This window comes from Cheilinus undulatus, linkage group 15, assembly GCF_018320785.1.
Source record: "Cheilinus undulatus linkage group 15, ASM1832078v1, whole genome shotgun sequence".
In the NCBI taxonomy this organism is placed as follows: Eukaryota; Metazoa; Chordata; class Actinopteri; order Labriformes; family Labridae; genus Cheilinus; species Cheilinus undulatus.
Window position 1 is genome coordinate 12,960,038 of NC_054879.1, and position 25,657 is coordinate 12,985,694.

The following is a 25,657-nucleotide window of genomic DNA, read 5'->3' on the forward strand; positions in this document are numbered from 1 at the left end:
GATGTGATAGAACATTCATCCAATCACACTGAGTTTTTTTCAAATCCTCTGCCTTTTTTCAAACACTTCCTATTGAAGCTTTCCCAGATGGATGTGTGAAGGTTAGTATAGACAGTCATCAATGAAAAATTCAAAGTTAATTTGTTGGATTAAATTTACATTTAATAGTATTTTTGACTGTAACGTTAAAGCACTAAGCCTCATTCTCAGAGCAACTAAGAGAACTGTGAACAACCTGACCTGCTGACAGACAGTATGGCACTTATGCTATAAATGTTGTTTGCTTAGTTGATCTCAAATTGCTTAAAACAGTACAAAAATGCATTTTTCACAAGTACAAAACGCTGCAGTTCAGAGCTAAAACTTAATTCATTGGAGCAAACTTTGAAGTTTTAAAAATGAGGATGAAAAAAGAGAACACTTCAGCTGATGAAGGTCTGTTTGCTCCCCTCAAAAGTCAACATAATGCTTCACCTTTTAAAGTAAAGCATTTTCATACATTATGACATTATGCTGATATGTTTGCTGATGTATTGGTTATGAATATCATCTGAAATTTCCATGTTTTCCAATACCAGTAATTGACTTTGTAAGCTACTATCTGATACTGATATTATGCTGATAATAGTGCACATCCCTATCCAAAATTATCAATATACTATGAAGGTATTTGGCAATATTTATTACTCATGATTATGGATGTTAGCATTATTGTATTAATTTGACTATAAGGTCCACAAGCTTTTTTTTAACATCATTAATTACATGCTTTATTGTCCCTCAGCACGCTTTTGTTAAGCCACTAGAGCATCTCTCTGCAGCCACAGTGATGTAAAATAAGTCCACCACTGCTTCTTAATGTCTCACTTCACTTAAAAAAACCTCACGGACAGCTCAGTGAACTTGTCAGAATTCATCTGCATCTTGGTATATCAAACATTTACCTTTCTCCTGTCTGTTTATTTTCAACCCATTACAAGTTATTTTAGTATGGTTAATTTAATCTTTGCTTTACCTGGACTCCATTTTTTCCTTCAAAATAAACACAGGTCTGTATCCAAACAGGAAGTCAAGTATCCTAAGTTTAATGACAGTAAAAAAAATCCAAAATGAAATAATTTTTTTTAATGCAAAATAATTGAGTTTCAAAATGCAACATAAAAGCAGAAAATTCAGGATTTTTTAGAAAAGAAATTCGGAGATTCATTGTGATTAGAAATTTCAACTGTTTGACATTCCTTTTTAAAATCGATATGGACTGATGTAGACTACTTCTACCCTCAGTTTCCTGATATCAACTGGAGACTGTAATATTAAATTAATATTGTCAGTGTCACATTGTGAACCACTCATAGCATATGTTTGGTGCAAAGCAGATGGAAGAAATTTTTGTTTTAGTTTGACCCTTGTTTGCTCTTTCAAGATAAATGATTCGCATTAGTAAAAGAAAGATTGAAAATAGTCCTATTTAAAAAACAGAATGAACAAATTTTGTAATTTTTTAGTCATTTGTCCATCATTATTCAGAGCTGAGGTTCAAATATGGGATTTAATCACGCATCATTTATAAAATGTGTCAAAGAGCACTGTGCACTATACAGTACAAATCTAAGAGTGACTCTCAACTTTTCAATTGATTAATTGTATCCATCCGATAATAAGGGAGGTGAAGCATATCACACAGTCATTAGAAGCTTTAAAACAGTCCAGATGCACAAAGACAGGTCAGTAAAATAAAGTACAAGCTGTGCTTCAGTCCTGATCTCAATTGAGTGAGCTGCTCAGCTGGTAGCATCTTGGAATAACAACATTTTACTGTGTTGATGATTGCTGCATGCGCACCAATTTAAAGTAATTGCAAAGTTGGAAAATGTGTATCAGCAGTACTCGGGGCCTCATATAAGGTATGGAAGCGCGTATGGAAAAAGACATCTGTTAAGGATCCGGCCTCTCTCTACGGCTGTCTTCAACATGAAATAAGACGTGGCGAGGACTTGGCTTCTTTCACCGCCACTGTTAAGTGGCACAGCACTTCTAGGAATTACACTTTTGCGAAACAGGTTATTTGAATAATGAGGTGCTGACGTGTCAGCCCTAATGCTGAACATATGAAGATCTGTGGAAACATGAGTTGGCAAATATCTGTTTTGCTGAGGAAAGCAGCCTATATAAATATATATATATCATGTTCTCAACATGTTCTCTCCGAGTACAGAGGGAACTATGCACTGCTCCATGTATGCATTCTATTCAGGAACATACTGTAATGTATTCTTAATAGACATTCACAGATGGCAGCCAAGATACTTTGCTGTGCAGATGATACAAATTCATGTTCATTTGACATCTAAAAATGGTTCAATTCACTGATTATGGGAGGTGTAAGTTGCAGAAAATTTCCATGAAATCGAGACAGATGTAAAGGAGGTTGTACTTTGTTACATATGCCACTCAGATTGACACGTATACACAGACTTTTGGCTCATCACTGGCAAAAAAAGAGATATTCCTGCCGAAAGCCCCATGAAACCCACACGTACTGATTTTGAATCTAAAGAAATGCTTTTTGATTTTGCCTTCCCTTCACTTCAGAAAATAACAAATGAGTTTTCAAGCAGTCATTGGGCATTGGTTTGTATAAAGATGTTCCTACCAGTTATGTGCCCATGCAACATTAGTTTTTGAGCATGTGCAAAGCCCATGTATCAAACTGACAGGAAGCATGTCTGCCAACATGAATATGCTCATTCGTAGTTAACAGCACGTACATCTCCAGCCTTATAGTTACTCAATGCTGATGGATGGGCCTGGTTCTATGTCTGCCATCAGGCAGATCAATCTTGCACAGCACCCAGAACTGGTCAGAACTGTTTTTAAACTTAAAGAATAGAAAAGAACCACACTGAAAGCTTTCCTAAGAAGAAATGTTGTTTTCGCTCCTCTTCCAACCAACTTCCGCAAAAGTTTGATTTACCAACTGGCTCCACTGATAGTGATCAATGACTGCATGTCGAGCTCATGTTATATAGTTTACTAACAAATGACAAATCAGCTGTAAATTTCTGCATATGTAAGAACAAATTTGTGGAGTTTTAAGCAGGCCTACATTAGCTGAAGTCTTTTTCTTTGTTCACCCTCGTGCCTTGAGTTTTAAAGTGTGTTTTAAGGAGTAAAGTCTGTTTCTTTGTTCAGTCCTAAGACTTTAAAGCAGTGGTTCTCAACTGCTCTAGCCTCAGGACCCACCAATAACTTTGATGACACAAAGATTTTCAACAATACATGTTTTAATGAATAGAAATATTGCACTTAAGATCTTGGATGGAACAGAAGTTATGACAGGAACAAGAAACAGGACAAAACTCACATTTTACACCCCCCTTTCCCCATGATAACATGTAAATTTTAGCCAATTTTCCAGAGATTTTGAGAAATTACTTCATTGATATGGTAAAAGCAGCTCTTTTATTTCAAAATGAGATAAATAACTTAAAATATCAATAAAGTATTTAAATGTACCCATTATCACAATAAAACAGAGTAAAATAAACGGTATGGTGGTGTGTTTTTTATAGACTTTTGCCATCATTTTCCAGACACACATTTGTGACACACTGAAAACTGCTCGGTGACCCACTTTTGGGTTCCAACCCACCAGTTGAGAACCACTGCTTTAAAGTGTGTAAGTTTTTAGGATAAAAGTTTTAGGTCTAAGCTACATTTATTTACCTGTGCTGACATATTGGATATCAGCAAAAACCCACTATTGTGCAACCTTAACAGTGATGGAGTGATGATTGTCATTGACTTTGTAACTTAACAAGATGTTGTTGAACCTTGCAGGTATGAAGACAAGGCTAAAAAGCACCTAGAACACCACGACCAGAGGACCAAGTTTGCCTCTGCTGAAAGCCCCAGAGAGATGAGCAAAATCATCCCGAGAGGCCAAGCGCAGGGCCTGAAACGCAAAGCTCCAGCATCCAACCAGCAGCTGCTGGATGAGCTCTTCTCTGCTCAGCCACAGAGGAAGACCAAGAGCCCTGAGCCCAAGCCCTCGCAGCCCCTCCCCTTCAGTGTGGCTGCCCTTCGGCAGCAGCTTCAGCGCCTTTCATCCCAAGGCGGCGCAGTGCCACGGGGCCTCCGTCTTGTAAACCGGCTGGCCTCTCAGAGCGCCTGGGTCATTTTATGTGGTCAGAGGCTCATGTTGTTAAACCCATTTCGAGTGGAGGAAGCCTTGCTGTTTAAGAGACTTCTAGAGAATAATATAGTTCCCGCAGTGAGTCTGCAGAGCCCCGTACAGTTAACAGATGGGTAACGTATCACTCAGCTTTCACCAGTACACTTTAGCTCTGACTGTTGTTATCCTAGGGCAAAGTTTTACACTCCAGTTTCTTTACATATACTTGAGATTGTTTTCAAGAAAAACAAATCCTGATCCCAGGTTTCTTTCAAGGCTTGTTAAGTATCTAAAAATACACCGCTGACATCTCCTTGTCTCTTTCGAAAGAAATCTGGGGGGAGCTGAGTATACTGAGGCTTTGTGCAACATGGAGAAACAAAAACCTGATCTAAATGGAGGGGCCCTCTTCTCTGATCCCCGGCTCGTGGCTAACGGCTTCAAAATCAAACTCACTCCAGGTACGTTTGAAGCAGCTATGAACACTCCTGTGTTTATCTCAGCAGTCCTGGGGACAAAAGCACTTTTTTAATGAAAACATTTATGTTTTATAGGTTTTTTTTCATGTGATAAATGTTTCAGTGTTTACATTTATATTCTGGCCTTAAAGGAAATATTAATTTCTCTGTTGTTATAATACAGCATTATTTTTATATATTCATGGGTTTCCCATGCTTTTATTTTTTGTTTTTTAAAGTGTTAAGAGTGTCTAGGTTTTGCTCTCAGTAGTCTACTCTCAGTACCCCATAATGACAATGTGAAAACAGAATATTAGGAATTTTTCAAGTATTCAGACCCTTCTTGATCTTTGCTGAGATGTTTCTACATCTTGATTGGAGTCCACCTGTGGTAAATTCAATTGATTAGACATGATTTGGAAAGGTTCTCACCTCTCTATAGAAGGCCTCACAGCTGACAATGCATATCAGAGTAAACCAAGCCATGAGGTCAAAGGAACTGCCTGCAGAGCTCAGAGAGAGGATTGTTTAGATCTGGGAAGGCTACAAAAGAATTCTGCTGCACTGAAGGTTCCCAAAAGCACAGTGGACTCCTTAATTCTAAAATGGAAGAAGTTTTTCACAACCAGGACTCTCCTGAGAGCTGGTTGCCCAGCCAAACTGAGCAATGGGGGGAAAAGACCATAGTAAGAGAGTGAACCCAATGGTCACTCTGACTGAGCTCCAGAGATTCTGTTGGAAAAAGTCCCAGAAGGACAACCATCACTGCAGCCCTCCATTGATATGGGCTTGATGGCGCAGTGGCTAGATGGAAGTCTCTCCTTAGTGCAGAACACAGGACAGTCTGCTTGACGTTTGTGAAAAAGCACCTAAAGGACTCCCAGACTGAAAGAAACAACATTCTTTGGTCTAATAAAACCAAGATTGAACTGTTTGGCCGCAATTCTAAATCTGGAGGAATCCAGGCACTGCTCATCACCTGCCCAATACCATACCAACAGTGAAGCAAGGTGGTGGCAGCATCATACTGCTGGGGCGTTTTTCAGCAGCAGGGACTGGGAGGCTGGTCAGGGTTGAGAGAAAGGTGAATGGAGCAAAACACAGAGATATCCTCAATAAAAACCTGTTCTGCAGTGCTCAGGACCTCACACTGGGCTGAAGGTTTACCTTCCAGTGAGACAATGACCCTAAGCACAAAGCCAGGGCAGCACAGGAGTGGCTTAGGGAGAACTCTGAATGCCTTAGTGTGGCCCAGCTGAACCCTGACTTGACTCCTATCGAACATCTCTGGAGAGACCAGAAAATGGCTGTCCACTGACGGTCCCCAACTAACCTGACTGAGCTTGAGAGGATTTGTAATGAAGAAAATCCCCCAATCCAGGTGTGCAAAGATTGTTGCGATATATTCAACAAGACTCCGGGCTGTAATTACTGCCAAAGGTGCTTTAACTATCGACTAAAGGGTCTGAGAACTTATTTCAATGTGACATTTCAGTTTTTTATTCTTAATGAATTGAATTGCATCAGGCTGCAACATAACAAAACAGAATAAGGTACAGGGTGTATGAATACTTTCTGAATGCACTATATACTTATTATGGGACAGTTTATGATCATTAATTTGTGCATCATGACCTTTGATAACTTAAAGTTCAAACACACTTCATCCTGCCGGATCAATCAGAAAACAAGCCCTTCTTTATTTTTTTTTAATACTCGCTCTTATACAGGTTTAAAGGTCTGGTGGTTATTCTAGTTTTATGAAACAAAAGCTGGAGCTGTTAGCCATCATTAATGTCACAGTTCACCAACCATTTAGAAATGTCAAAGAGACCAGAAAAAAACGGATTACAGGCAATTATTTCAGAGTTTCTGTTTATTAAATTGGTTGTTATGGTTAAAACTGAGTATCATCATTACTAGGCAACCTTATCATACAATATATTTACATGTAACAAGGTGACTTTATTGTTTGTTTCATGATTTATAATTTTATTTAAAAGTAAAGCTTTCTCCCTTGTTTTAGTCATTTTTAGTCTAGATCATTTCTTTGTCTCTGTAGTTTATTTTTTCTTTCTGAAGTCAACAGCGATGCTAATGCAAGTTATAAACATGAATATAGCAATGAACCAGCCATAATTAAACATATCTCATCATTATTGTGACTTTATTTCTTTGTTCCCATGCAAAGCATAAACAGTGCCTTGTGAATGTTGGTTATGTTTGTTGCTGGAAATGTTCACCTCGGTTGACATTGGCTCTCTGCCCGACCAAGCGGTCTCACAGTGGGTTTGTACCCCGGTGTGCAGGTGATGAGAATGGTTGCCCTTTAAGAAATTCAAGGAATTTTTCATTTGGCACTGCCAACCTCGGTGGGTGTGCATGAGACCAAAGTTAGCAGCATGTATGAGATGTTTTTTATTGCAAAGTCTCTGCTGCTTACTTCTGCTTTTGTCGGAATTGTTTAAAATGTTTGATGTTTATTTTTGTAACAGGAGTATTGTTATTAAGCACATACTGACTTTGTAAGTCTATTTAGCTGGTAATACTTTCATTACAATAAAGAAACTTCTTAGTACCTGCTGTTGCTCTTTGCTTAATTTTATTTAGAAAACACTAGCAGCACAGAAAAATGTAAGAAATGTTAGTACTGTGTCTTCTTCTGCAGCTTTTTTCATACCATTCTGTTTTCTTTCTGCATCCAAAGTCATGAATCAGACATATAAATTGTGCATGATTTGCTGTATTTCCTCATGAAATGAGAAGCAATCATTCTTCCACCCTACAAGACAACTTCCTTCCAGTCTGCTGGGACTTCTATTAGTCATTTAACACTCCATTTGGCTCTTGGCTTGTTTGACTTGGTCATCAGTCCAGCCGTAAACCACAATATTTATTTATTATTCTTTCCTGGAGATAGTAGTAGCGTCTGGAGTATATTAATCCTTGTTTTCTGCTTGTTTTGGCCAGGTCTCACGTCAGCAGAGAGACATCTGGAAGTGACAGCAATGGCAGACTGCGTGCCTTTCTTCGGTTTGGAGGACCTTAGGGAGATCCTGACTGCAGTTCTTCACAAGAAAGCCCGGACTGTGCAAGAGTGCCGGCCACTGAAAGTCACAAACTACCTTCAAGTGAGAGATGCTATAAATGGAGATTATGAATGTCAGAGCTGTTGATTTTGTTTGTTTCACTGAATATCTGATGTATTTTTGCTCACAGGGTGAAGCAGTAAGACTTGCACGTCAGTTGCCTACAAATTTAACCAGGGAAGATGTGGAGGAAACTCTCAAACGGATGGAGCAGCAGCTTGATGAGAAAAAACAGACCTGCATCCATGGACGACCGTTGCTCCATCATTTATCGGACATCCCGTCTTCAGAGCAGGAAGCTAAAGCTCTGGTCAGGCCTTTAGAGCTTTAAGACACCTCAGTCACGAGTCAAGGCACTGATTTGTCTCCATACTGTTAAAATAATGTTCAACTTCACTACTCACAGAACCTAAAATCAAATACTTTTCTATGTTTTGTGCACATCTTGACTGAGCATCTGACTAATTTTCCTAACCTTAGGAAGCTCACTTTTTTGATGCATTGATAATATTTCATGACAAACAAAATCTGTATCACTAAATAAAATATGTAAAGTTTCTGATATTTATAAGTTTCCTGTCATTATTAAATTCTAATCTGTGGTTTTCTACACAGAGCAACAAAAGCAAAGGTACAGCTATGCTTTGGAGAGAGTTTTAGGGAGATGCAGGTTAGAGTTCCTCAAGGAAGTCTTGATGAGAAAAGTGAACAGGTAAAGTTCCCTTGACACCTTCTGCTCTGTAGGAAATTCATTTTATTTTAAAGAAGCTCTGGCTTTGCTAAGAGGTACAGTGTTAGAGTAAGGATTTAAAAAGTTAATGCAATCCCTAAAATTAACTATATCGGCTTAATTATGTTTAATCTGTATATTGTTTCCTATAAATTTATTGTCAGTATCTTTCAAAAAACCTCTGATTGGACATACCTGGTGTGGGCAGGAGTGAGCGGCATAAGCAGCAGGAGCGTGCAGTAATTGTCAGAAATCCAGTGGGAGCAGGATTAAGAAAAGAGTCCTGTGCAGGGTTCCAGACATATACCGAAGGGATAAACAAGAAGTTCAATGTGCTTGACCTAATCTAACCTGTTCATCCTGGAGTCAGAGTGGACATTTGTGTAGTTAGGCCAAAATCCCAAAAAAGGTTTATGAGATATCACATTCACAAGAAGGCCCTGGTAGATATTTGTACTGACAGATGGACAAACCCAAAAGACAAAATTACTGTCCTTGGCTATCACAGCATCAAAATAAAGCATTGATAAAAAGATAAAAAAATATAATTCAGTGGTAAAAAATGAGAGTAATTAATGATAGGATGACTATGCACACATTTGTCGTTCAAGTGCTAATCTTGTCGGTCATGTGTACCATGTGGTTCAGACAAGTTTGTGTTAAGGGTCAGTACAGAAAGGGGGAAGCATTAGAAGGGAAACAAACAATAACAAAAAATGTAAATAAGAATACAGTGCCCATAGCAGAAGACATTGTATTAGGCACAGTAAAGACAAATAAAGAAAAAAGATAAAGAAAATATAAAGGAGCTATTAGAATTTCAGTTGAGTAATATAAAGTACTATAGGCTTTAAATTGCAATTTACATATGTAAATTACATGTAAATATGAATGCATTTACCAGTCATAATATTATCATAGCACCAGTGCAACTGAACCCGTTTGAACATGGATTGGCTCTCTGTGTCTGTTTGAATTCTATATTTAATGATTTTGTTTTGTAGATTGATTTCTTGGTTTACATGTTCATGGATTAACAACAACAGTGTCCACCTGTGTAGTGACATTCAACCCTCTGACTTGATTTCTGTCCAGAGTATCTCACTTTTCTCATTGTGGCACTATTGGAATGGGCATTGGCATGCGCCAAGCCAAAGATATACACGGTGCCAGCTACTACCCATAATTCTTTAGACCCAATTAGTGCCAGCTGCTCTGCCTTAAGTATTGACAGATAGTTGTGTATTATCCCTGGCTGCATTAAATGCTTTAGAGATTTACACTGTAATTTCAACCCCAAAGTTTAGCAAATCCTTGACACTGTGCTAACTTGTAGGGGTGCCACCTCCTTGAGACATCAGCCGACCGCACCATCATTCAACTGTCTAGAGTAGCTTGAGTTTTTTTGTGGCCAGACTGATTTGATGTTTCTCTATAACATCAGAAAGAGACGATTAAGTGGAAGAAGATTAAGTCTAAATGCATGTTTTGTAATATCTGATCTGATTATTCTTGATTATTTTAAAAACTCCTGATGTTATGGATGAAGTTCTGTCTTAATAGTGAACTTAACAGACAAAATTCAGTTCTGATGTCCTGCACACATATGGCCTAATGGGGTTCTTCACTCATCGCTCTCATATGGACACTGAATCTCACCTCAGGGAAAAGTGCAATCCGATCGTTCATCTTATGATAATATTATAGTTAGGAGCATGAAAGGTCAAACCTCAGCACATGTCTTGTTTTACACGGCCTCTGCTGGGAGAACACAGATGGCTTCAGCATTGCTGCAGCACCAACGGTCTGCAGAGTGCCTCTGGGAAGGGTATGCATGCCAGTGAGGACCCTGTCCCTCCCTTCACCTTTCTCCCCTTGGCTTCTTGCCTCTCAGCCCTGCGCTGATCCTTGTTTAAGACTTGTCAATGTTTGATACGTGCTCCTCAGTTGCTGGTGTCAGAAATGCGTGCGGCAGCGGAATCTATTCTGTACGTGCTGCCTTCGGCACCCAAGGGGCATATCAGAGTAATTGTGGAGGATTAACTGATCATCATCTTTTGACCATGTGACTACACTGTTAAAAAGGTCAGCAATGGTTCATTTTGCCAGCTGTCTTTTAAACCACCAGTTTCACCCTTTTTTGGCTCATTTTTTCCAACTGACATAATGCATTTGATCATTTTTAGCCTCATTGACAATTTGCAAAATCCAACATATTGTAAAAGTATGCAGAATTTAAACCTCCAAACAAGAAAACTCATTTAATTTAAGACGTCATCTTGATAGTTATACGTTCTCCTGTTACTGCCGTAATGTGCAGAGCTACTGCTTCTCAGGTTGTTTTCATCACCTAGTGCAACTGTACACCACTTTCACAACCCAGAAGTAACAGTGCTCTTTAACAGACTCATCAAGTCCAAAATAAAATGACATGAACTATATTTAACACCTTTCCCACTCTATTTTTGGACCTGTTAGGAGAAAAAGTCATAAAGAGTGCCCCATGGCCTGGTAAAAGAAACACCTGTTTAGAAATGTGATAGTAGATAGAGAATTTTTTATGCCTTTGGGATTCATAAATACATGACTAATTCTTCAATTGAATCATATTTGTATATGTAGTTATCAAATTTATCAAGAATATTAAACACTGTCTGAAACCACATTCCTTTTTCACATTTTGATAAATGAAAAATTCAGGGGAGTGTTATGACTGTGAGTCATATTTAACCTACTGTATTTTGCTGTATATTGTGTAAAGGAGCACCGTTGTTCTTTTCCTCCTCCCTCTCTCTCTCTGTGTCTTCTACTCTACGCTGTATGCAGGTATGATGCGTTCTGATTGGACACCAGCTGAAGGCGCACACCAGCTGCTGACTGGAGGAGTGCTGTGGCGTCATTGGCTGCAATTGGCTGAGAGCTAATGGCTGCACTTTCAAGGGAGACAGCAGGAGCTGAGATGCCAACCCTCCTTCCTGACATCCAACATTCGCTACAGAGCAACTCGTTCATTGTGATTGTTAATTGTGGCTTTGTTAACTAAGTGAACACTTAAGTTAAAAGCAGAAGCAGTCCCGGTATGTAGGGGAGAAGAGCTTTTGGAAACTGTTTTCTCCTGTTTTTCATTTAGGAAGTCAGTTTAGGTTTGTATATATATTTCTTTGTTTAAAGATAGGTAAGGTATTTGATTTATAAGCGTGTTTTGTTTATTGTGTTGTTTTGTTTGATGGACTGCAAGCTCGTTTCCTGTCCCTTTTGTGCTGATTCATTTGGGAGTGAGGAAGGAGTGGTCACCTTTATGTTGCACCTAGTATCCCTTAGGCTGGGCGTAACAGGAGTCATATGCAAGAGTTTATTTTGTTTCTTTCTAACATCTTGAATGAGATGAGTTGCAGCACAAACAGCAATCGTTCAACCATGCTGGAGTGGGAAAGGTTAAAAGAATTTGAATCGATGTTAAGTTCTTTTTCATTTCATCCAAAAATGTTTCTTTACTTGCAAAGGCTATTTCTGGCCTCAGTCTATCAGCTTTGTAGTCATACCTTCCATGTTCATCAAACTGAATACAATTGATAGGAAGTAAAAAGACGTAAGGACATATTGAACAGTATACTGCCATGGCAGTCATAGCACAGCAGACCAAATTGCAGCAACAACTGCTTTGAGACAGCAATGGTGACACATCACTCGAGGGGAGACAAAGATTTATCCCTGTTATTACTGGTTAGCACATGCGGTTGAGATGACATCACACCAGAGAAGATTATAACCTTGCAAAGCAGATTTCATGTCTGTCATTAGGCAAATTCATCTTGCAAGGCTCCAATCTGAATTGCTTGAACCCGGTCTGGGAATGGATCTGACCATTCAGTGTCAGAATGAGGGGGTAGCTACAGGCGGGGTTTGGTTGTACTGGAAGCCAATTGCAAATGGCTGCTGCCGGCGCAATGTCTTGCTCAGATGTACCTATAGTATAGAGCCAGTTTTATCAGAAATGGGAAATATTTTTCATTAAAACAAGAGCAAAGATCCACACTGAAAGCTCCTCTTGGCAGAGATGTTTTATCATTGCCTCCGACGACCTCATCTTGAGTTGCATTCACCACCAAGCTCCACCATTCATAAACTACAGCAGTGCCCTCCTGCCAAGCTCAGGTTATTACTGGAGCTGCACATGCCTACTATCTCATTTTGTCTTGTTACTCTGGTTAGCTCATAATAAATGTGACAGTATGGACTCATGGACATATTTCCTCATGTTTGTCCAATCACATTCCAATGGGAGGTTTCCCAGATGGATGTGAAATAAATCCTGTGCAACGGAAAAATGAAACAGTCTATCTGGTGTGTCAGGTTAAGAAGATTAACTTGCTAATAATGAAAATGTGGACTTGAAAAATGCTTTCCATCAAGTTTGGTGGAAGGAGAAGGCTTCAGTGAGCGTAAACCATTTGACAGCTGGAGTAAAAGCCTGCATCATGGCTAACAGCTACATGATTGGAACAAGCATGTATCAGGTGTTTGAGGAAAGAGCAGCAGAACTGAGTGCTTAATGGGTTGATAAGTGACTTACCACAGACTCATGGACAGATCTTTTTATATGCTTATATGCCACCGTCAGCTACTTTATCTCAGAGTTGTAGTTTTGGTCTGTGGAGGAGCTGAAGGCAATGACTAAATAAAGTTTGATGTGTTGGGTTCACGCTACACAACTTGGAGCTGCAAGCACCTGTCCAGTGCCCACAATGGGCATGTGAGCATTGGAACTGGATTGATGAGCAATATAAAGGTGTCATGATGAGTTAAAGGTGTTGAGATAGCAAGATCTGATGTTGTTCAAGTCCAATCCATGAAGGTCCCACCTGATGAATTACAGAACTTAAAGGATAAGCTGTACATGTCTTGGTGCCACATGCCACTTTATACCTTCAGGGGTCTACTGGAGTCTGTGTCAAGCTGCCTTGACTTGATGAGGGATGCTTACATAATATTAAGCCAATGGTCAATCTCAAGGCCCCTCACAATCCCAGAGACTATCATCCCAACACTTATAGAACAAGCAGTCAAAAGCTTTTGGCAATTTTGGACTCAAGTCTGACAGACATGGCTTTGTGTCTGAAGAGACCTTTAGAGCTGGTTCCTCAAGGATAACAAATGATGGTTGTTCAAGCATTTGGTAGAAATTCATGGATATACCAGCATGCCCTTCTGCCATATATGTTATGACCACTTCCTCATGCCAGCTGTTAAAGCCCTAGGAAAACAGAAGCTATCTGCAAAGGTAGTTTGACTTACCAAAGAGCACAAGCAGGACTTCCTTGTATGGGTAGACTATCACTCTACAGTTCCCCTTCACTGGCCTCAGAAGAATTTGTGGTGATACATACAAGAGAAGCCATGTAGCACAGATACTCCAGGAACTGCAAGATAACAGCGACTGAAATTTAGGTTTGCACTGACAGAAGGTAGGACACTATCATCATCTTCTTCAGAGAGAAGTCAGTGCTGATGTAGAGGAGGTTCTGGTTAGTAAGATGATGGGACTTTGTCAGTGATAAGTGTGAATAATGTGGCCGAACAAATCGCTTCAGAAGATGACTTGGTCAGTACTCTGCAGGAACCTAAACCTTAATACTGTAGTTCCCCAGAACAAGAAGTCTGTGAAACCCCACCATGCCCAACAAGTTTCATACAAGATTGAAGCAACCCTCACCAGCTGCCTAATGTAAGCTACTACTTGCACCACAACTACCACCACGCTGTTTTTAGAAACATAAAACATCATTCAGAGAAATTTTGAACAAGATGCAGCCAGAGATCTTTAAATCTGTCACTAATCTCCAACACTCACTATCAGCACCAATCTCCACAGAAGGACTTAATCAGGCTCCTTAAACTTGTTAACCATAATATGTTCCATATGGGACTGACTGTAAAACCTTTGCTGCATCTAAGTTTTTGTTTTTCAGCTGGTAATTGGAAGTGGTGCCTCGCTGTGACGATGCACTTCTCTGCCATCCACACAGAGGCTACTTAGTACTTTTTATGGCTCTTAGGCTCACACTAATGTGATGGGTGTTAAAAAGCCACAGGTTCTCAACTGTTGAAGAATTTACAGCCACACCACATTTAATTTCATGGGTCAAGGGTATCCACAATGGGGCCATCAAGTCTACTCCTTTTTGATTTTTAATCACTTGTCAACAATTCCTTGGAAAGTGTTGAAGTTGTTTGCCAAGACATGTTTCCTGGAAAGATACGTTTAAGGTGATTAAAGAAAACTTAGCAAGAGGTAAAATAAAGTCTAAATGAAAGCCAATAAATTCACCTGGAAAATAGCCCAGCTATAGGAAAACTGCTTTCAAGGAATATCTGCCTCAAAAACAAAACTTTAGGTAATATGACACTTTTAGCCTTGTGAAACTTCATATTATTGAGAATGGTGAATTTTCTTGCAGATATACTGATGTATAAGAATTTAAAGATTCCACGTTCAACCTTGAACACAGTCTCTTTTGATCTCAGTTCAATAACTGTACCATGCTTTGGTCAAAATACAATATAAATAAAAACACCAGAGGTGGGTTTGACCCTGTTTTAACCAACTCTAACAGCCCTTCTCAAAGCACTTGGTTTTGATGTATATCCCTTTAAATCTTTAAATGCAAATGAGCCCCCCCCCCCCCCCCCCTCCCCCCACCTTTCTACAGCATGTGCCCTCATGAGTATAGCTTGGAATTTCCATGGCCCTCTGAATCTTCATATAGGTTGTTTCAGCTCCATTTGGTGCAGCAGTTTGGCAAGACACATTTGCTTGCATTTATCCTGTCACATCTCATGTTAGAAAACAAAACTCTGTTCCATTGTTGTAAAAATGAAACAAAGATCTTTTTTAAGTTCTCCGGTGTCTTGTCTAAATCTTGGGAAACGGTCGTTGATGAACATTTCACCTCATTATTTCTGTTCATCAGAAATTATCATCAGAGAAGAATTCAGCTACGAGTTAGTTAAGTTTATGAACAGTCTGAGTGTGATGTAAACACCTCCATGCCACACCAAGCGATGCCATAACTGCAGCACAACAAACTGATGCAAAAATTATTCGCCAACACTTTTGATTATTGGTTATTGTTTTGATCAGTTCATTGTTGTCATGGTTGCAGCCCTATTAAAATTTTGTAGGGGGGTGCCACTGAGCCACACCTACTGGCAAAACCCATATGAAATACACTGTCCTTGTGTCTACCAACAGTCATGACCTTACAGGTGTTTTAAGCACCTGCAAAACTACTTCCTGTTTCATGGCAAATAACAGGTTACAGACCTGCAGGGTTCACATGATAGCATGCAAAGTACTTTGGAAGCGTACATTAGCACAAACCAAGAAGGCGCTGCCATTTTAAAATGTCTTTCCTTCCTCAATATTTGAAATTCATTCATGAAAAAGAAATATTGGTTTGTTGTTAGGTAAATATATATAGTGGAGTTCAGATTTTCCTAAACTGATTCCTCAATTCAAAATAACAAGCAGCAGAGGTGGGCAATTCTGAGCTGTCCATTTCTGTGCAGCTTGGATAAATTCAGCGGGGGTGTACAATGAGGCAGTACAACACTCCTGGTGTATACATGCAAACCCCAGTTCCAAAAAGGTTGGGACATAGTGTAAAATGTGAGCAAAACAGATTACAATGATTTCAAGTCCTTTTTAAACTATATTCAATTGAAAGCAGTGCAAATACAAGATACTCATAACTTAATTGTTTATTTTTTGGGAGGATATACACACAATTTGGATTTGATGCCTGCAACACATTCTAAAAAATTAGCAGGAGTTTTTTTTTTTTTTTTTTTTTACCTCTGTGTTAGATTACCATTTCTTTTAACAACACCCTGTAAGCCTGTGAGGACTGAAGATACCTTAAGTATTAAAAGTAGGAGTCTTTCCCATTCTTGCTCGATGTACATTGTACATTTCCTCACAGTGCAGGGTTGTTGGATTTTGTGTTTCATAATCTAGGGCTGGGAAATTAATCAAGTTTAAATTTTAACCATGATTTTGGTTTTCAATGATTTTATAAACAAGATAATACTGATTTAACGTTTTGTCCATACGTTTTGTAATGTGGTAAATGTGTTCGTGTTTGTTCTTAAATTTTGGCCATGAAAGCCATTTTTTTATTTCTTTAAGCCATGGGTCATATGGGTCTGTGAAGCCATGCTGTTGTAACACATGCAGAATGTGGCTTGGCGTTGTCTTGCTGAAATAAGCAGGGAAACCCTGAAAAAGACATCTGAATAGAAGCATGAGTTGCTCCAAAACCTTTCTGCACCCCTTAGTATTTATGATGCCTTCACAGATGTGCAAGTTACCCATGTCATGGGAACTTATACACTCCTAGTATCATAAGCTACTCTCACACTGCCTCTCTTTTCCGTGTCTGTTACGCCTTCGTTCTGCAATGCCGTTCTGTATGAAAGCAACCGATCCGCAATGGGGGGTCGATCTTGCCCCACCTCTGATCCGGATCGCGAGATAGTATCAGAGCCGTAACAGACTTTTCCGCAACGAGTGTTAAAGGACGTCACGGCATTCCGCAATGGTGAGTGTGCTCTGCTGTCTCCATAAACAGGAGATTTAAAAACCAGCACGGTTTAATCAAGCGGCATTTCATCGGAGAAAACAACAGGGGGATAGAACAAAGAATAATGTGGATTAACTGGAGAGACTTTGAGGTTAGAGAGCTGATCACACTCTGCACAGGAGAGGAAAGAGCAGACACATCTCTGCTCACAGCAGCGGCTGATAAGTTCCATGATGTGTTCAAGTGAGCTCGGTAGTCTGAAGTTTCCGACCTCTGTCGTAAATACGTAACCTGACACGCCAGATAGATGTGTTTCACATATCCATCCGGGAAAGCTTCAATAGGAAACGTTTGAGAAAAGGCAGAGGCTTTGAGAAAAACTCAGAGTGTGATTGGATAAACGTTCTGTCTATTACATCTCTATGGGCCAATCGGGGCAACAAAACACGTGAAGTAGAAGCTATCAAGCTGTGCGTGTGCAGCTACCGAGGAATAACGCAAAACATTGCGTCTATAGACATGTAAGTACTCGACTTTTGTCATTTTTAAAAAGAAAACAACTCACTGCTGTTCTTTGTTCTTTTAACGACGAATTGTTGTCAAGTTCTGATAAAACTTACGCTTTAGCAGCATCCACGCTAAGCTCTTCCTCCATCATTGCATCGGCCTCTTGCTGCTGCTTGTTTACGCCACGACTCTTCCGCGCCTGGAAGTACTGCCCCTTGTCGCTGATTGGTCCTGTCACTTTCTAATTGGGCCCAGACGGTTCAGGTGGGAGCTTAACAAGATGGATTCGCCAGTGAAAAACAAGAAAACGGTCGTAGCCATCTGCTTTGCAAGGTTAGTAAATACGTGCGCTGTGACACTGCTTAAAGTTGGACCTCCAACTCAGAAACATAGGGGAAAAAAAGTCTATTGGATCTAATCGATCAAAATGAATGTTCATGTTATTTTCCCCGTATTTCATTTAGAAAATACAAAGTTTTGAACCGAGAAATCCAGAGTTTCGAGTTTCACTGAAAGCAGCAGCTCGGGTAGCGGCTGCCATCTGATTACGGGACCCCGGGGTGTGTGTGTGTAAGCTTGGGCGTACGTGGCTTTGTTACACCTTTGTGTGAATTGCTTGTTGCGGAACAGAGACGGTCATTCCTTTTCGCCTTTATTGCGAAATCTCTGTGTGAAAACGGTTATAGATGCTGGCTTGGGCTTGCCTCACCATAGCAGCTTCACTTTTAGAGCCTCTGAGGCTGGAGTGGGATGTTAGGGCGCATGTTGATCTCTACAGTCAACAGAGCAGCTTCAATGCAGGGCTCTCTCAGTCAGCCTAACTCTTACAGCCTCTAGGCTTGAACAAAAAACTACAAACAAGGACTGGATTGGCTTTTTTCACTTTCTGTGGGTTGTTAGATACACTGGATATCCAAATATGTGCACAGAAATACTGAACAAATGTGTTTCTCATAGTAGGTCTCCTTCGATTAAATTTCAGTTGTCAGGTTTCCATCCATATCAATAAATTTTGAGCACGTGTTCCAACAGCTCTTTGCCAGTATCCTCTCATTCCTGGTTCTGGATAATCCTGCCTGCTGCATGAATGTCACTCAGCCGAGCATCTTGTTAAATTATTTGAGCACAGTAATCTTTAAAATGTTATTTCTGAGATGTAAAAATTTATCCAGGCTTCTTGACACATACCTGATACTACTCTACATCCGTCTGCGATATGAGCATAGGTACATCATCGGGAAACAGGAGGTTTCCATAATCTGCCCTTACTCTCCTTGGAGAAGCATCTATTCTTCATTACTGTCAACACTCGGTCCCCAGACACGATGGCTTTTTGCCACTTTTCTTGCTAGACCCTCACCCCTCCTCACAAACGAACACTGACAAGGAGGAATTTTGTAAACATATGTGGAGTAAACACCAAATTTGTCCCGTCTCCTAGCTTTACGAAGTCATTTATCATATGATAGTTTCCCAGAGGTGGCTGTCAGTCTAGTGGTAGGAATAGTGATTCCTCATCCCTAAGTGAAAAAGCAAGCCGAGTGCAGACGGGAGGGATAAATCACCGGAGAAGTGAAGACAGGTAGCATTCAGCAGCTGGCTATCTGGAACTTATCGTGTCCCGGACTGGCTGATTTTATTGCTTTTCATTGCTTTCCTTAGACCCAAGAGAGATTTCCACAAACAACCTGTCAATCTGGCCCGAGGTGATCATCCTCTGCAGCTTGTTTAGGTGATTATATGAACATAATGCCCTCATTAGAGGAAGTAGCTTTCCAGGTGCAGTTTTTTTTAAGTCAGTGGTTGGATGGATATCCGCCACAGCTGCTACCCTGATCATTGTCTTTAACATACATTAGGATAATTACTTAAGGTATGCAACACAATTTCAACTGCAGATATCATTGAGCATACAAATTTTCAGAGTTATTGAAAAAACTATTTCACAAATTATATTGCAGATTATATGAATTTACCTGTTGTCAATTTTGGGGAAAAGAGTTAGAGTTAAGGTTGTTTATTGCTGAAATGTTCCAGTTCTGCACATATTCAGGTCATCATGACCTGATTGATGGATGCAATCATCTTTTAGAATTATAGGGGTATGCTGTTTTTGTGAGATTAAGCAGATAAGCTTTGCTTAGGGCTGTGTAATAGATTAAATTAGCATCCTCAATTAATACGTTGTCTTAAGATTTTGTACCTTCCAACTAACACGCACATTGGTGTAGTAAAAAGAATACTACTGGTGACTTATTAAGAAGTAAGAATAGAATAGAATACATTTATTGTCATTGCACACTGTACAACCAAAAATGTATTCAAAAGACCCACTACCTCTTGTAACTCTTTATCAAGCAAGACAGTCTCGCAGTCTCTGATGCCCACTCTCACACCCCGTTAATCTGAGATGCCATATATCTCAGAATGGAAATACACACTAAAACTTTAGGAATAAAATCTGAATAAGCTTCAGTTTAGGGTAACAGTTAGGTTACCAAAAGACCTGCAAAACCTGATAAAGAAATGTTTAATAAAGCCGAGTAAACAGTCAGCTTACTGGAAAAAAACTTGTCCTCTATAAAAGCATTTTAATGCAGCCAGAATAGCTTATGTAGCTACGTTAGCTGCGTAAGCTATGTAGATGACAGAGCTACATAGCTAAAATAGCCAAAACTATGCTCACAAAGCAGCCACATAAGCTACATTTGCACGTTATCTGCTTAGCTGAATTGGCTTTAGCTGCATTTGCTAAAGCTCACTTCGCAAAAATTAACTTAGCTATAGATAACGAGCTCTGTAGCTAACATAACAAAAGCTAAACTCACAAAGTAGCTATGTAGATATGTTGCTATGTTATCTATGTAGCTACATTAGCTTTAGCTACATTTGCTAAAGCTCTCAATGCTAAAGCTCACATAGCTACATTAGTTTATGTAGTATGGTTAATTATGTAGCTAGAATGGCTATGTTAGCTTTAGCTAAAGCTAACGAAACTAAAGAGAGCCACCATTCCTGTAACAATTTCTAAAGCAGGTCTACTCATAATTTAATCACAGATTAGACTGCTGGCTTTTTTTCTCTGATTTATTTACGATATGAAGCTTTGTCTGTAGTATTTGTAATGTAGTTATTTCATCAATGTAACTAGCAGACTTTGTTCATGAGTAAAGTTGAATTTAAAAAAATCCAAAACTGTAAATACGTTTACCAGCAAATTACAGCACTTCATTTCTGAGATATATGGAGCCTCAGATGAATGGTCTGTGAGAGTGGCTGTCTGAGATGTACGATCCACAGCTGGACCCCTGTCTTGTCAAGGAGTAGTGGAGTCTTGCGATTAATTCCCCTCTTCTGGCCAAAGTCAGCAAAGGCTCTGATCTGAAGAGGCTTTAATCTAAATCTTGAAAGGTTTTCCTGAGGTGTGTGGTGTGTTAAGAGCAACCTTACCCTCTCTGATCTGCTCTGAAGATGATCAGAGCTGCTACTTAAGATCAGAAATATTTATTGTGTTTAGTATTTAGGATCAGAGATCCTGTTATGTTGGAGGATGGCTGAGTAGACATGAACAAGATTGTTATGTGAAATGGAGCAATAGCCAATCAGGAAGCAAGTTGGCTAAATGAGGAAGCACAACAAACACAGCCATGGCAGCAACAGTAATCATGAATCTTAACATTTAGATAGACGTCAGAAATGAAGAACTAGCTTGCTGATTTTTATTAACCACGTGGAGGGGGGTTGTAAAGGGTTCCGTTTCTTTCTTTCTTTCTTTCTTTCTTCGTTTGTTTGTTTGTATGTGTACAAGATAACTCCAGAACGGAAAGTCGGATCTTCACCAAACTCTCAGGGAATGTTGGGATAGTGACAGGGAAGAATCGATTAGATTTTGGTGATGATCCGCGCACCTGCTTGGTTTTTCTCAGACTTCAAAATTTTGAACACCATAGTAATCAATGGGAGCGTCAGTTCCTCGGTGGTGCTGCTTAGGCGTGGGTCTGCTGCCTCAGACGGCCATTCTAGTTGGATTTGTGTGTATAAACGCTGCCAAAATAGAGTAGGGGAGCTTCTGACTAGTCTGTAATAAACAAGGCTGAAGACAAAACTTGGAAGTGGGTTAATTAAAGTTGGGGAGAAACCTATCCAACTCATTATTATTGCATGCATCTTTAACCAGATGAATAATCCAAAGATATGCAAGTTTAGGAGTCAATACTTATTTAAATTAGCCTTTTCTCTACTCTAGGTTTCCTTTTTCATTGGTATAGCTTGCTTGTTCATTTATTTATCTATGTAGTAAAGTGCCTTTCTAATTCTTAATCCACTTGCAACACCCATGTAGAAATATTGTGTGGAGTTGAAATTATCCATGATTTTTCCAAGCTTGGAGACTTGAGTTTCAACTCTTACCGGAGTCATGTAACAGCTGGTAACAGGTGATAGTTTCCCCATGTCTCCAAACTACATAGGTTGCAGGGAGAGAATTTCAATGTATTACAAGTTAACATATTATTAAACTTGGTTTTATAATATTATTATCCAAACATATGGATGCATTTCCTTCAGGCTCTTGTGGCCTGACAACTTGATTTGTCATTACTCTTGAACTGTGCTCTTGTCAAGGAGGACCTTTGCCACAGTGCAGTCTTTCAGCGGAAACACTTGTCCAGATGGTCTGGTTCCAACATCTTTTTTAGGTTCCAGATGTTTTTGGATGTATGGGGCAAGCCCTTTTCCTCGACTCATGCATTATCCATGGTCCTGTACCTAGTCTTGAAGAGAGCATTCCCCTTCTTTTTCCAGGTGTGGAGAGGCCCACGTGAAGCTGGCCAATATGCATAAGATATTAAGTGAAACATAACATTTCTTTCTGGTCTCTTTGCTACTTACATGGATTGTTGAGAGTATGTACAGTGCTTAACACGTTTATTAGACCACCACCCAAAGTAAGGTTTATGCCACAGCTGCCCTAAATTAACAGCATTGGTAATTACCAAATTCATTATTTATGTTTCCGCAATGGTTAATACACCAGTATGTTTAATATGTTTGTCTTAAACTCAAATAATATTTTTAATGCTAAAATATAATTATTATTGTTATCCATGAATTTTCAAATTTACTGATTTACAAAAAAACTGAATAACTATTAGAGAACATTATTATTTCTTGATTAATATGTTAAATCATAGTTATTTACTTGCATTTCTGAACATAAAAATTCATTTTAGTGGTTGAATGTTATGCTTGATTAATTTTTGACTTCTCAGAGAGGCCCAGTGGGCCGGCTCAAATTTGGGTATAAAAAGGTGGATTCAGTTTGGAATTCCTCATTCCTGTTCAAAATGGTAAAACGTCGAGAGCTCATTGAAAATGAAAGAGTCTGCATTAAAGCACTTCATGATGCTGGATGGTCTCTGAGACAAATATGACAGGTGTTCTAATAAATTTGTTAAGCACTGTACATTGAAATGTATTTCATATGACACCTTCAAATTGAACATAGATTGTCACAACTTTCAGATGACTAGATCGAATTAATCAGTAACCCAAAACCAGCTAAGCCTTTTGGAGTAAATAAAACACTTCCAATTAAACTACACACAGGATATTGTCTGAACACAACCTCCTGATCTATAGGCTGCTTCTGCTTAGAGTCCAAAGCTCAAAAAAAAAAAAAAAAAAAAAAAAAAAAATCTGGTCTCACACCTGCTTTGTTACACAGAATCTGTCAAGATAGATACCATTCTAACATTTGTAAGCTACACTATATAGACAAAAGTATTTGGCCACCTGACCATTAAACCAACAGGGACTGTCATGACTTTGTATTCAAATATACGCACTTTAAGTTGGCCCCTCTTTTGCAGCTACAACAGCCTCCACTCTTCTTCTAGATTTTGGAGTGTTTTTGTTGGAAATTGTGCCCGTTCTTTCAGTAGAGAATTTATGAGGTCAGGCACTGAAGTTGGACTAGAAAGCCTGGCTTGCAATCTCCGTTCCAGTTAACCCCCAAAGGTGCTCAATTGGGGTTGAGGTTATGGCTCTGTGCAGGCCATTCAAGTTCTTCCACAGCAAACATATGTCTTTATAGTCCTTGCTTTGTGCACTGGGGCACAGTCATGTTGGAATAGAAATTGCCTTCCCCAAACTATTGCCACAGAGTTGGAAGCATAGCATTGACCAAAATGTCTTGGTATGATGAAGCATTAAGATTGCCCTCCACTGGAGGCCTAACCCAAACTCTGAAAAACAGCCCCATACTATTATCCCTCCTCCACCAAACTTCACAGTTGGCGCAGTGCAGTCAGGCAGGTAATGTTCACCCAGACTCACCCATCTAACCACCAAACAAAGAAGCATGATTCCCCACTTCACAGAACATGTTTCCACTGCTCCACAGTCCAGTGTCAGTGTGTTTTACACCACTCCATCCTTTCATTATGGCACAAGCATCCTGTGTTTATTTCAATTTCAGCCTAAGCCATGCTAACCACTGTTAGCATAGTAACATGCTAGAAATAAACAGTGGCCATGGTAAACATTATGCATTTTAGTATTTGCATGCTATTGGGATCTTTTTGAGCATGTTAACATGTTGAAATTCAGCCTTGTAATTCTACCAGTGAGTTCTGGTGTATCTGCAGCTCACATTTTGGCCCTAGCCCATCAAAAAGTACAATTTACTAAATTCAATACATATTTGTATTTGAAGAGGCCCTATCCCAATTACTTTTGATAGAAAGTAACTTTCACAAACTTTTTTGTCAATAATGGGTGACAGTATTTCGCAGTGATTTTTGTTGTTGTTGTTGTTGTTGTTTTTTCCAAAGAAATGCTTTGGGGTGTCTTTCAGTGTAAATTTCCTTTTCTTTGAGGTCCACTAATTTTAAATCTTGTAACCATAAAATCAACAATTAAGAAGGAATATACTAAGGCTTACTAGGGTTATTAGGTTTGTGACTTGTTGAGGTAAAGACAGTTGTAATATCGGATAAAACAACCTATTTTTATATTATTATCAAATATTAAAAAGCAGTTCTGTCATGCATCATTGAGACCATTCATGATGAGGAATCAGAGAGGAATACAGCTTCTGTCCATTCAAAGTCTATTAACTTTGCACAACAGGAATCCTGTCCACTAACGGGGTCTCCAGCTGCCTTGGACAAGTCCTTTACCCCCAAACATCCTTCTTCCCGTTCTCTCACTCTCACTTCCTCACCTGTCAGAGGAAGAATGTCGCTGGCAGATACGGTCCTCTGGGGTCTGAGTCCTGACAGATGCAGCGATGCTCGGTCAAAACATTTCCAAACTCCTGTTCACGAAGGCCCTAAAAACTTACAGACAGAGGCAATCACTGACGGACAGACATGAATGAAACCATGCAGCTGGGCATGATGAACAGAATCACTACTGCACATTCTGTGTAGGCTGTTTACAGCACAAAAGAAAAATACAGATACATTTATCATGATCAGCTTTCTTTCATGTCAACTATCTAAAGAAGAGATACGACTCAAAACCTTACAGAAGATTTATGTACATAGAGAGCTGTAAAGTGAAATGAAAACAAGTTTAACTGACATTTATACACGAGACCTGGGAGCAATAATATTTTTATAGACTTCGATGGCTAATTTTTAAGACATGCGTCATTGGTAATAATGTGAAAGTAAAAGGTTGGAAACTGTTAAAAAGTATGAGTCCAATAAAAAGTTCATGCCTATGTCAAACCACAGATGGAAATTCAATAGTTGTTGGAATGTAAATGTAGATAAAGAGTATACATTGTTTCAATCCTGCAACAATTAATCCATCCGTATAATGAATTTAGTATGTTTTATGCATTTAAAGTTTTCAAATGTATCAGTAATGTTGCAACTGAACCTCTTTCTGGATATGTTCAAAGACTGTAAAGGACCAGAGAAACAAGAAGCCCAGTGAATGGAAACTGTAACCAACAGTGTCTTTAAAAAACCTTCACCCCCTTTGATGTTTTACTGGTTTACTGATTTTATAAATCAATCATGGTCAGAATAATTTGGCTTTTTTTTTTTACATAAACATTTGAAAAAAAAAACTCTTTAATGTCAAATTGAAAACAGATATCAACA

The 25,657-nt window shown here is 39.2% G+C and overlaps 1 protein-coding gene across 1 annotated transcript in view; it reads left to right on the plus strand.

Moving 5' to 3' along the window:
* Positions 1-8,238, plus strand: part of pms1 (PMS1 homolog 1, mismatch repair system component) — a 33,640-nt gene extending 25,402 nt beyond the window's left edge. The window contains exons 10-13 of the mRNA XM_041806359.1: positions 3,841-4,308; positions 4,505-4,635; positions 7,603-7,763; positions 7,852-8,238. Coding sequence (XP_041662293.1) covers positions 3,841-4,308; positions 4,505-4,635; positions 7,603-7,763; positions 7,852-8,052 — 961 coding nt within the window. The 3' untranslated portion in view covers positions 8,053-8,238. The remainder of the gene's footprint in view (positions 1-3,840; positions 4,309-4,504; positions 4,636-7,602; positions 7,764-7,851) is intronic.
* Positions 8,239-25,657: the final 17,419 nt, after the last annotated feature.